Consider the following 12,862-nt stretch of genomic DNA (forward strand, 5'->3'; position numbering starts at 1 on the left):
TTATGAGAATAAGAAAAGTTGTTCTTAAAAGTGTGAGACTTACCTGGGTGAAGATCCTTCAGTGATTCTTGAAATTATGAGCTGTTTGTTACAGAGCGTTAAATCAGGATCATGGTACATAAGTTTCTTGGTACTTGAATATAATTGGATTAGGTTTTGTTTGCAAAAGGATATGCATCAGGTTATCCAAATGATGCTATAAGTTAGTCCTCCGTACCGCAGGTATGAATAGGTGTTTAAGCTAAGTAAACAGTAGCAAATATTGTCTAACCCTGGAGGTTAGAACCAAAAGTATATTTGTATAGGGAAGGGAAAATTTATTAAATTGGGACAGTTTTCAGGCTTTTCTCCATATTAGTCTAAGAATGAGTAAACCTATGTTGCACTTCAATACCTTCTAATACTTCTGAGAAGAGTATTAGAGTAAAAAATAAAAGTAAGAGAAGGAATTTGAAGAAAGAAATAGTTACAAGCCTAGCTATCAGATCAAACTAGAAAAGTTTTCAGTTGCCCTGATGCCTGTGTGGTCACCATATTTTATCCAAAGTTTTGATATTGGGAACTAATAGCCATGGAGCACAGGCTCAGATGCTTAAGATCTGGGAGCCTGGCACTTCATGAGCATTCCAGAGCCCTGAGGCACATAACTGCCAATAGAAAGTCAAAATTTTGCGTTGGGCAGAAGGCTGGAAAGAAGGTTGTCTTTTGGCTTTGTCACAGAAATCCTATTCTGTGAGGGTTTTTTGATTCATGCAACTAAACATTATTCAGCCATTAACATGTAAATCTTTCAAAGTGCAAGGAATGTTAAAGCATGTCATTGGTGATGTAACTTTAGAAGTATTTTTTCTTTGTTTTCTTTCTCCAGAGCCCAGTGAAGATAAATCAGATCAGCCTGGATGAAAGTGGAGAACATATGGGTGTTTGTTCAGAAGATGGGAAGGTACAACAAATCTATTTATATATTTTCTGAGGTAGTAGCTAGTTCTAGTATTACACTAGGATAATTGTGATAACCTGTGGAGTTGTTTCCTGCATTTAGCACCACTACTTTGACCATACATTTTGAGAACTGAACTCACCTTTGAATACTCAAAATTAAAGTCCAATATATTTTGCACAAATATGCTGTAGGAAAAGTATTTACAAGAATGTCAATAATGTAACTGCTATTAAGCTGATTAACAGCTGTGACAGGAGGACATGTCAACTTAATCATTACTGCTGTGCCAGTTATACTTCAGTGACTACTCTGCTGTTCCTGCAAGACAGTAGTTTAATGCCTTTCTGCTATAAATCCACAAAATTGGATTTTGTGGGCATGATTTCTGTGGGCTGGTGGTTTTCATTTTCACACACTTTATGAATGTTTCTCTTGAATTACAGAATCTTTTGATAAACTATCATAGTTTATCAGAAGAATAAAGTGTCTTACAACAGCCACATTAAATAAATGTAAAATCAATATATGTACAGTTTCCTAAAAAACTGACACCTACTTCCTTGACTGAGGACATATATCATTTGTGTAGTGTATAACTAACAATTATCAGTGTTCCTCTGGAATGTTGAGCTGTGACATTTAGTGGTTTTGGTGATTGATTTTCCAGTTATAAGAATGTCTTTTTGTTTTTGCAGTCGATGACAGTATTTTCTAATGTTGGTTTGCAATGATAAAATTCTGATGCACAGAGTGTATGTAGGCTTCTTTTTTAATATAGTGCTCATATACAAATGCAGTGCATTAAAAATCATTTAAATAATTTCTCAATATCCAATTTGCTTACTCGAGAGAACATTTCTTACACAGTAGACTTGGGGGAGGAGGAGTGTAGATAATCCTAATGTTGCATTCAGTAGAAGTTCTTTAAATTAAAATACAGCTGGATTTTGCAATAGGAAAAATGGGCAAACAACCCCTTTAGACTGTATGCGTTTGAGTTTTTTCATTCCAAATAGGTGGGATTTTTTCTGTCAACAGGCAGGCAGGCAGTTTGTGTATCCAGACCTTTTGTTTCTGAGACATATCTTGATGTCAGTATCTTGACACAGTCATTAGGATACTAGTGCCTATCAAAGTGGTTGTAGAATTTTACATCCTGTGTGAAACACCACAAGAGTACACTATTTGTCTAAGCAAGATAAGGCAAGGGTCAGTAATTGTGCAAGCTAATAAAAATGTTGAGCTAGCATTATTGGTTTAGGTTTTCCTTTGGTGCTGAGGAGCAAGCACTTGCTGTTGCTGTAAGGGCTCCTCAGGTGTGACTGTGGATGACTGTCAGTAATGAACTATGCTGCAGTGAGGCTGCAAGCCATACACATTTGTTTTGTATACTAAGTTAATATTAAATATACTTTTTTAATTTCAGAAATAATGAAAAACTCATAATCCCTATTCTGGTGTGGCTCTGTTTGAAAAGACTTCAGTATTTTAAGTGGTGACTCTGTCTTCATTTAGTGAAATAGCTATTGTGGATCCAGTGTGTGACATTTCATACTATACAAGGCAGTCTAAAATACAGTCCCATGGCCACAGGGGTGGAGTATCACAAGTACACTGTTCTGCATATTTGCATTCACAGAATCCAGGGATATTGATACTTTACCATATATTACACTTGTGGAAAACTCACCTGGAGACTTGAAAGATCTGGGTATTTTAGATTTCCCACATGATCCAGGAAGGTTTGTCTCTCTGAAATAATCCACTCCTAAAATTGATTAAAATACATACTTGTATGTTGTGCTACTGTATAAGAAAATGGCAGATTCCCAACCGGATAATGGAGCACTTCTAGGTTCTGGTCATAACAAAAGTGTAATTTTCATTCCTTATAGCTCTTTCCTTACTATATTGGGAGTGCTGATACTGTAAAAAGTTGAAATACTTGTACAAGTAGTTGCAAAGTCTTTATTAACTTGATTAAATATGTAAATGTGGTGAAATCCTTTAAAAAAAAAAAACAATGGGGGAAAAAACTGTAAAGCAGTAAAGTAAAACAGGTTAGTTTTTAAAAATCAGTTTTACAAACCAAAGCAGGTGTGATGAAGAGACCTGGGAATTTTGAGTCAGCTGCAAGTATATTTTACCAATTAATAAAGATATGTTCCCCTTTGCAATAAGCAGAGTGCATTTTCACATATCAGAGTAGATCCGATATGATAGAGATGGAAACCATTTATTTTCTTGAGGGCAGGCCTTATGATGAGAACATCTTCCTCATATCTGATCTGCTGGCTGATGTATTTTATTTTACCACTTTTTTTTCTGACTCCCAGACTCCTCCCAGACTAGGTTTGATCTAATTGTGTATACTGGGGGGAGAGCACAAAAGCACAGTCAATTTTCTAACCCTCTTCTTGACAGTCAGCATCCAGACCCAATGTCAAAACCTGTCATATGTTTGTCATGAATGTCCAACAAATGCTTTGGGAGCCACTTGCAGCTTTTCTGTACTACACGTTTGATTCTTTGAAAACCTTCCTTTCTAATGAGATCAGCTGCAGTTGATCACCACTGACATGGAAAGGAGCAGAAATCATAACCAATACTAGTCCTCTAGTCTAGCTGCTGAGTACTGAAATGCTAAGGTATAAGAGAATTTTGGTGCTCAAATAAATAGAACAGGAAACAGGCTTGAATTTTCAGAATTCTGGAGATTTTTAGATTAGTTTTTTGTGTTAGTTTTGTATGTAATTAATTGTACACTATCTTGAAAAACCTGGATTGGACTACCAATTTTACTAAAGCTTCTGTGTCATTACGTAAGAGTGTAATTGGCATCCTTATTCTGGCTTGTAACTTTTTTTATATGAAGAAACATAAATTATAAACAAAGTCCATTGAAAACCCATGTGCTGTCTCTCTAATGCCTGTAATAGCATTGATGTTAAGAGTATCTGTGAAGTATTACATTGATAATTTTTCAAGAAATGTGACTTGTTTCCCTGCCTTTTAATCACTGATGGTTGGTTACTTCTTCCACACATGGAAGCAAAGAAGCAGCTAAGTCTGGATGCACTGGAGTGGTGGGCTCTGGATATTTAAAATCAGACAGGACTAGAAAAATGTAGTGGAATCATAAAATCCTTTTTCCAGCTGCCTAAGAGCATCATGAACAGAATGGGCATGGAAAGTAGAAATAGATAAATCCAATATAGGTTTGTAATAGCAAAAGAATCACTTCCTTTCTGAAGAATGTGAGACATTAAGAAGTAATAAACTGTTAGATGATGTCCCTAGAGTAACCATGATAACATGTAATTTTTGCAGAGTTGTTTTTTCCTCTTAGCTCACTCCATTTTGTTGTCATACTCTAAAAGAAGTATCATATTACCATATTCAGTAATATATTAGGAAAATGTTCAAGGCACTGTTGCTAATTTTGATTAGTTGCTTTTAATTTGAGAGGGCTGTTTTGTAATTTTTGAGGATTCTGCTTTCACAGAATTCACAGTGTTATGTTTTAACCATGTGTTTTCCTTTTTTTTTTTACTCCTTTCTTTTTTCTGTTTTATTTTCTCTTACATCTGTTTCTTACTTTGTGCAGGCTGTTATATTGAATATGATGAAAACAAAAAGCCCAGAAAGCAAAATCCTCTAGACATCAGCCCAAAGGTTTTCTAGGCTTACAGCCAGGTCCAATTCAAATACAACCCTTTGGCTGGCTTACATAATCACAGCTTTGTGATACATCTCACAGTCTCCAAATATTGATTTTTCTAATCCTTTGGAGCAGTAGCTCAGCCCTACACAGTGCATTCAGAAGTATTTTTAAAGCGTGTTGTTAGAGGCAGTACATTCGCTAATGAGTAATGGACTGAGCTGATAATGCTGCTTAGGAGATGTATCCAGGAGACAAGCTTGAAAGGAAAATGAGGTGGTTGGAGATGTTTTTAACTTCACTGAGACTGCTGAACTTTGAGCCGCTCTAAGGATGTCCTGGTTCCTTGCTGATGGTTCAGTTCCTCTTGTAGTTTCCCTGAAGTTTAATATTTTTACTCTGTTTTCTTGACTGCAGGAATTTTGGGAATTCTTGTGCTCTGAATTGACCTTTATAGAGCAATTAAGCCTCACTTTTTGTGGCTCATTACTGATACTTACTGACTTTATTCTTCAGATCTTTCTCTGAAGGGATTTATATTTCCTCTTTACTATTATTTTTTTATTTTTTTCCCCTGAAGGAATCATGATGGGAAGAAAGAAATAAGGTTAGAAGATCTTTTAGAATTTTTTGAGTCCAATACTGAACATGCAGAGCAGAGTTATTGAAGGGATAACCTTTTCCAGAAAATTTTCCAGAAAATGAGAGCCTGTCTGAGAGCCTTCTTAAGTAGATTTGCCGTCAGATGCATTTCCTCACTGATCACTCCATGGGATGCTCTTTTCCTCCCTTCCTCCAGTGGTGTCCAGCCCTCCTCAAATGAGTTTGTTTCAACAGCTTCTGGCAGTGGGTGGAAATCTCTTAAAAACATAATGAAAAAACAAACCAGTTATTATTTTTTCTGGAAATCATATTTAGTAAATCAGTTACTGGCCATAAGTCTTTGGCCCTGTTTTATTCCTAAGTTTTGCAGATGCTGGGTTTGTCAACTGTCTCATCTGAGAGTTAGGAGAGGGAATATTGTTTATTGAATGAGGAAACCTGAGTCCAAAAGAGGGCTGTACTTAAAAAAATCTTGAGAGACCTTATTCTGTAGTCATATTGTCTGAGTCTAATAATATTTTATAAACAATTGATATTTCTGTACTTGTTCTGAACTAAAGGTAAGGAAACTTTTAAAATCTGTTAATCTGTTAATTCTCTTGATGGTAGAAACTTTTTTTTTCAATATGGTGTTGACTCTTCTTCAGGTTAATTCTGATAGAAATTATGACTGCCTATGGTTGCAACTCTGTTGCTGACTGTTAAATGTACTGATACCTCAATATAAATGAGAAAGAACGAATCTTCCTCTTCAGAGGAAGACATTTCCAATGATCATGGAATAAAACAAAATAGCACTGCATGCACTTGGGAGGAGGAAAGGATGCCTAGAAATATATGGAACTTGTATTTCAGGCTGGTTTTGCTATATTGTCACAAATTTCTTTTCTTATGTAAACCCACGATTGCTTGGAGGGAAAAAAATCCTACCATTCTTTCTCAGAAAGGAAGATTTTAATTTATTTTCTCCCAGATGTTATTCTGTTGCTCTTACCATAGTTAGGTTGCTGTCTGTTAAACAGATTTGATCAGCCTAAAGCAAGAGGAACGTACTGTTTTTACTGTGATTGCAACAAAAAATAAAGGAGGAAAAATATTCATAAGAGTACTTCTGCACTGCTGCAAATATTAGAGATAATGTCACAGTAGAAGACCAAGCCATATCAATTAGCTGTGAATTGTTAATTGTGTCTTCCTTTAGGAAGAGTTACTGTTAGCATTCAAATTAATCTTCCAGTTGTTAGGTTTTTACTTTCGGTGTTAATTGTTCAGTGTAAATTAGGTAAATAATTTGGGTTTTTCAATATACTTTTTCAGGTGCAAGTGTTTGGATTATATTCAGCAGAAGAGTTTCATGAAACGTTTGACTGTCCTATTAAAGTAAGTGCTTGTTTTAATCTTCAGTAATTGTGTTGGTGTTGTCTTTAATAAGACAAAGGTCACATTCAATCTAAATGAGAGAGGGGAATACCACTTCCTTACAATGTTATCCAAGTCACTAGAAAATAGTTTGCTATCTCAATATAAAAGCTTTTGATCTGGTTAGGTAGGAAGAAAGCCAATCTTGGTTATGTAAGAAGTATTACTGAGTTTTTCAAGTACAAAAAGGAAAAAAAAAAGAAATTGTCCTGTTTCAGATGTTATCCATCTCATATTTCCAACATATTTCTTTGTAGATTTGTGATAAAAATTCTGAGGGTTTTGCTAAATGCAGGGTCAATATTTTGCAACCAGTTCATATCCATTAAACCTGCCTTAAAATAAGGCAGTGATACTGATGTACCCTATCTGAAGGGAAAACTTGAGTTTAACTCTGCTTTAGAGAAGTGAGTCTTCCTGGATGTTGAAAAAAGGACCTCTACTAGGTGTATGGGAAAATCTAGTACTTTTTAACAAAAAACATTTGCTGCAGGAGAAAAGGTGATGTGGACAAATGTTTGCATTTTGCTGCTTGGGATCTTCCATGTTGCATCTGGTCTTTAAGGTGTGGGGGAAAGGAATGAGATTGTTATGTTTTCACATATGCCAGATGTGACTCACTTGGCTCCTAGGTCCTTTATTACTCCTACAGTTGGATCTCCACACTTGATATGTAAAACATAAGGCAAAGAGACTGTGTAAGATGCTACACAATATTGTCCTCTGACAGGGCTGAGGTAGGTGTGCCCTTTAGGCAGGTCTCTGACCAGATTGAATTGGGGTAACTATTGCTCACAGCAGTCCTGTTCTGTTTGGTCCTAATTCTGCAGCCTGCTATACAGACAGGTAGCTATTCAGGGTAACGTGGCCCTCCATGTCAATGCATGTCATACAGAATATAATATGAAGAATTATCTTCTCTTCTAGGAAAAACAAACAAATGTCTGAAACAACTAGGCTTTACTTCAGCTGTAAAACTTGATCATTGACAAAAGGTTATCTAGTTTAAAAATTGATGTGGTGCTTCATGTAAACTCTTACTTAAGCCACAATCCTCTCTTTCCCCTTTCCCTCACTATCCCCAGATTGTTGCTGTTCATCCTCATTTTGTAAGATCACACTTCAAGCAATTTGTAACAGGAGGAAAAAAGGTAAGCGTTCATAATGGTCTTTGGCTACCTTTAAATAGCCCTTTGATATAGCTCAGAAGGCTATATATGTGACTTTTAACATCTAGAACAAGGATTTCTGCTTTTTCCTTCTCTTTATGCATTGTATTCTAAAGCATTGTTAATTAAAAGTTATTTCGGGGGAGAGAAAGTGCACTTTTTATGTTAAAAACATGTTGCAACAAGTTGAAATTCAGAGTAGAAATACTGTTCTGTCTGCATAGCCTGAAAAAAGTAATTTATGTTTCCAAGGCCAGATTTGCTCCATTTTAATTTGTTGAAGTGGGAGCAGAAGTTAGACCTTAAAAACTTTTTTCACAAAGCCTGTTGATCTTGGGTTACCCATGGGTGATGTTTTGGGGTGGGTTTTTTTTTTTTTTTGTTTGTTTGTTTGTTTAGCATTTTATTTTATGGAGATAAACCCAAGTATTTTCATCAGCTCTTGTCCATGCTATGGGGTTTTGTTGTTTTTTAAAAATTGACTAAGGGGAGTTCCTGATATAGTAGAGCTCACCCCATTCTAAGCACCTGTATCTAAGTAGTCTTCTATTTGGATTCACTTGGTGTTTTAAATGTTTTAAGTGTCTTATTAGTGTAGGATACAATTCTGACTTCCAGATTGCAGCTGTTTCCAGGTCCTACATTGCATATTTTCAGTGAAAATACAAAATTTTATTTGGAACAGTTTCTTGAATTCATGGAATTTTCAGTTGCCTTCTCTTATGAATTAAGGATGAACAATCCTCACAGATGCATCAAACCAAATGCCATTTCTCTCTTACCAGCATGTAAGAACTACAGGCTTTGAGTGCTGAATACATCTTAATTTTCATTAACAGTTCAATATGTTTCAAAGCATAGCTGTGCTTTATTTGTTTAAGTGGCATGTATGCTTGACAGCTTTTTCTAGCTGGTAGAAGTTGGTGTTGTTCTTAAAATAATGCACAGTCAGTGTCTCTCTATGTCAGCCACCAGTTTGTGAAGCTTTTTAGTGCTGATAAAAGGGGCATGGGAAGAGAGAAGCAAGGAATTAATAGAACAGGGCTCGGTCAGGTGGTAGAAGATCTTGCATTCACCTGATGCCGAACAGAAAAAAACATCAGGGAGTTAACACATTCTCTTTGGTTATCTTTGATTACTTGACAGGTTGTTTTATATTCTGTCCTCTGGGGAATGGTATACTCATTCTTAATACATTCATGCTTTGCTGAGGAACTTTCCTCCTCAGAAAAAGTTTAATTGACATCTTAACATAAGATATTTAACATTTAAACAAATGTCCCTTGACACCTGTAATTTGATTTTATTGGTACAGAAAACCAACAAATATAACCTCTAGCCTTGTGGTAGAAACCTTTCCCCTTCTTTTCTCCAAAAGGAGCTTACATACTTTTATAAAAGCCACCAAAAAATGCCTTTTGAAAATTCAGGAAGCTAAGTTCCACCTACTAATAAAACCACTCTTTTTTTTTTTTTTTTTCTGAGCATTTACACCTCTCCTTAACTATAAAGCCAAAGTGTAGCATGGACACAGCAGGCAACAGGAAGCTGAACACAAGAGTGAGGAGAAGCAGGCTGAAGCATACAGGCTCAGGCTGTGGACCTCACTGCTCTCTCCTTGTGTCTGGGGATTGTGCCTACTTAGCAAATTTAAGCAACCAAGGTGAGCTCCTTCAGTGATGGGGAGAGGTCCTCCTGTGGATCCTGAGGTCTGTGCATTTCTAGCCTTTGCACGTACACAGTGAATTCATCCCTGATAGCTGGCAGTGGTGGGAAGCATGTTGCCTGTTGTCCTCATGCACACCAAAGTAAGGGTAACAGTAAGGGTGTCTTCATTTTGGATCAAACTTAAAAGAAAAGCTTTGCTTAAAGCTCTCATGCTATGCTCCTTGCCTGAGGTGCATTAAAAAAACACAGTATGTATCCTGTGAACTCTCAATCCAAAGGCTTGCTGGGTCTGTCTTTGTTTTTGCTTTCTGGGAATGGTGACATAATGTCTATAAGCATAAGGCGTGTATATGTAATAAGACATATTTTTTAAAGTTGAGAGGGGTTTTTTGTTTGCTTCTCCTTTATGTTTTTAGAAAAGTATTCTTCATAACAATATAAAATGTGTAAAAAATACATTTTTCAGTTGAAAGATCCACTCAGGGCATCCTGAAAATGTTCAAGAGACAGAAGGAGGGAAAAAAGCCCTGTGACGTGCGTCAGGGGTGCACAGTGCAGGTCCTCAGTTCCCTGCACAGGTGGATGTCTGGAACTTGGGTGAACTGCTGTGTAATGCTGGGATTTGCTATGTCTTAGGAGCTCAGCCCGACCTAAAGCTGACTTAAGAGCAGTGCTCCCTGGGGTAACAGGGGTAATCATTGTGAATTGTTGTAAGCTTAACTCTCCTGTGCAAGTGTTTATATGGTTGCTTAACTTTGCTTAAGTAGGCATGTAGAGAAGCTTTTCTCTAAAACGTATTATGAACTAATTAAATTATTTGCTTATTAAAGCAGTAGTTTTTAAAATAAAAGAACTTCTGTTAAGCTTGAGATGATATTTTGGGTTGGTAAAGCTTATTTCACTCCTTTTCCTAAGTGAATTAATATTGTCTGTGCCTAGAAATAATACAGGTACTGTGGAAATTGACACTGTTGCAGTGAGAAGCAATAGGTACTGTACTGAAAGGAGATGCCTCCCTATACCCCTCCTCATCTCTGCAATTAACCACAGCACCACAGCATCATGGTAACCCTGAAATAATAATACTGTATATTGTAAATAACAGGGCATTTCTATCCTGAGCAGACAATAGAGCTTCAAAGCAAGGGAAAAGACAAATAATGTGCTATTGAAGGCCATAACCTTCTACCATTTAAAAAAGGGTCTAATCTCAAAAAATAACAGGGTGAAAGTCAACTAAATGAGGGTGGTAAAGCTGAAAACAAGGTGTTCTTGATTTAACTCTTAGAGTGCTGGTCTTTCCCAATACATCAACTAAATGAATGTTTTTGTGAAGTCCTAGTATCTATGATGTCATGAGGGTTAAACAGACAGAACTAACAAAGAAAGAAGACTGAAGATTATTCCCATTCCAAAGTCAAGGTATCAGCTACTGTGACTTATGTAACGATAACTTCAGGAGAGCAGGACAAGTTGAGATTCCTCTCTTGGCAGAGACATCATCCCTGTTAACGTCAGTAACTAGACTCAAAGGCTTTTGTAATGAAACTCTGAGGAGAGTGAGTTCTCTGAAGTGATAGTGTCATTCTGCTGAATGTCTGCTAATGAAGGGGTTTTTTGAGTCTTCTCTAACTAGCATGGTAGTGGGGACCCAGCGCAAATTAAGCAAATATATTCTGAAGTATAGGAGTAGAATATTCCATATCATAAAGGTTTGGGTCTCCTCATTTGCCTAGGACATGTATTTTATATAATAAGTATTGATTTGCATATCAAGTCTGAAATATTTTGAGGGCTAGAGAACCAAAATAAAACTGCAGATTTACCCCGTGACTATCAACAGTCTCATCTCTCTGTATCTACATAGTATATTCATGGGCTTATATATATATATATATATATATATATATATAAGTTAGAAATATATATAAAAACATTTTTAATAGTCTGTGTTTCTTCTGCTGCAGAAGATAAACTGTAAGAACTAATTTTCAAATACAGATGTGTCTGATCATGTTTTATCCTCCCAAAATTAACATTTAAACGTATCAGTGCTTGTGTTTAAATATTAGACTCTTTTTCCTTTGTCTTTTATAAAAGCAGAGATAACTTAGTGTTACCTGGGGCAAATTTCTTATTAAAAAAACAACAAAAACAAAACTGTTATCAGTTTCAGAATGCTGGACCCATGCTAACTCTTGCCTGAAATGCAAAACAAGACAATTTAAATTCCTTTCCACTCCAAGTGGATCAACAGCATACACAGAGAAAGGATGGTGATTGCAAACAGTGCACAAATGGGAAGAGAAATAGCATTCTTGGGGATCTGTGACTGCTGTTAGGGGTAGCGGAATTTGTATGTTAAAATCAAGTCTGCCAAGGAATGTCTCAGATACTTTTTTTCTGACTTGTTGCTTTTTAGTGTCAGCAGTTGCACTTTGTGTGGTAAGTAGATGACCTTACCTCTGATCCCTGTGATATGTACTTCATAATGACTGAACTACTTCGACAAATTATTGAATTGTCAGGATGCTGCTTGCAGCACAGTCCATTTTTAGAAAGCAGATAGTCAGCTGTTTGGCATTATGTTGGCTAGAAGAGTACCAGACAAGAAAGGCATATTGCTTTGTAAGCTATAAAATGTCACTCAGTAAATACTCAAAGGTCTGATTTAAGTGAAGAAGGAGTAAATACTGTGGCAATTTCTGTCCATGCATTGGATAATTTACCAAAAGTAGGAAACAAACTGTAGCAGCAAGCAAACCACAATAAACTGGTCTGTGATTTCCCTGCTGCAATGTATAATGCCCAGATAGATCACATATTATTGAGCAGAGGAGACTTTGATATGTAGTATGTCCTGTTTGCTTAATAAGCTTTTTTTTCTTTTCTTTTTTTTGCTTACGTTTCTTCTTTATGGGTATTTGGATATGCATTTCTTCTTTATCGCTAAAACAAAAAATCTCCTTGTGCTGTAATAAATTTGGTTTGTGTAAAGCAAATGGATCACAGTCCTATGTGCTTGTAATCTATAGTTGTGTGTTTTACAAATGTGTGTGTAGAACCCTTTTTTTCATTGCCTGAGGTGGTAAGCAAAGAGGATCTAAGCATATGAAATGTGTCTCTATGTCTGGAAGACTGCAGGATTTGCTTTTCAAGGTGTTAATTCTGTAGCTCTTTGTGAATAGGCAACAGCTGGAATGTGGCAGTTGAGTTATTAAAAGTGAAGCCTAATAAAAGTCCTGTGGCATTTGTTTGTATTAAACATCTCAAAATTTCCATCTTACCCATCCATGCACTAGAACAGTAGCTCCAGTTTCATCTCTCACTGTTGCCATCGCACACCTCCCGATGCTGCTGTCTGCCTCTGCCTCCTTGCTTGATTTCCCTTGACTGCAC

At 36.4% G+C, this 12,862-nt stretch overlaps 1 protein-coding gene across 5 annotated transcripts in view; it reads left to right on the forward strand.

The window, feature by feature from the left end:
* The window catches only part of VPS41 (VPS41 subunit of HOPS complex), a 113,346-nt gene that overhangs the window by 47,197 nt on the left and 53,287 nt on the right, over window positions 1–12,862 (forward strand). For 4 of the 5 annotated variants that reach the window (XR_009933420.1, XR_009933419.1, XM_062498145.1 and 1 more), the window contains exons 5-7: window positions 869–943; window positions 6,525–6,587; window positions 7,712–7,777. Coding sequence is in view for 3 of the 5 variants with exons in the window: in XM_062498145.1 (XP_062354129.1) it covers window positions 869–943; window positions 6,525–6,587; window positions 7,712–7,777 (204 nt within the window). In the remaining 2 variants the exon portion in view is untranslated. The remainder of the gene's footprint in view (window positions 1–868; window positions 944–6,524; window positions 6,588–7,711; window positions 7,778–12,862) is intronic. The other variant, XM_062498173.1, reaches the window with a different exon arrangement.

Source organism: Cinclus cinclus, chromosome 1 (genome assembly GCF_963662255.1).
Source record: "Cinclus cinclus chromosome 1, bCinCin1.1, whole genome shotgun sequence".
Lineage (NCBI taxonomy): Eukaryota > Metazoa > Chordata > Aves > Passeriformes > Cinclidae > Cinclus > Cinclus cinclus.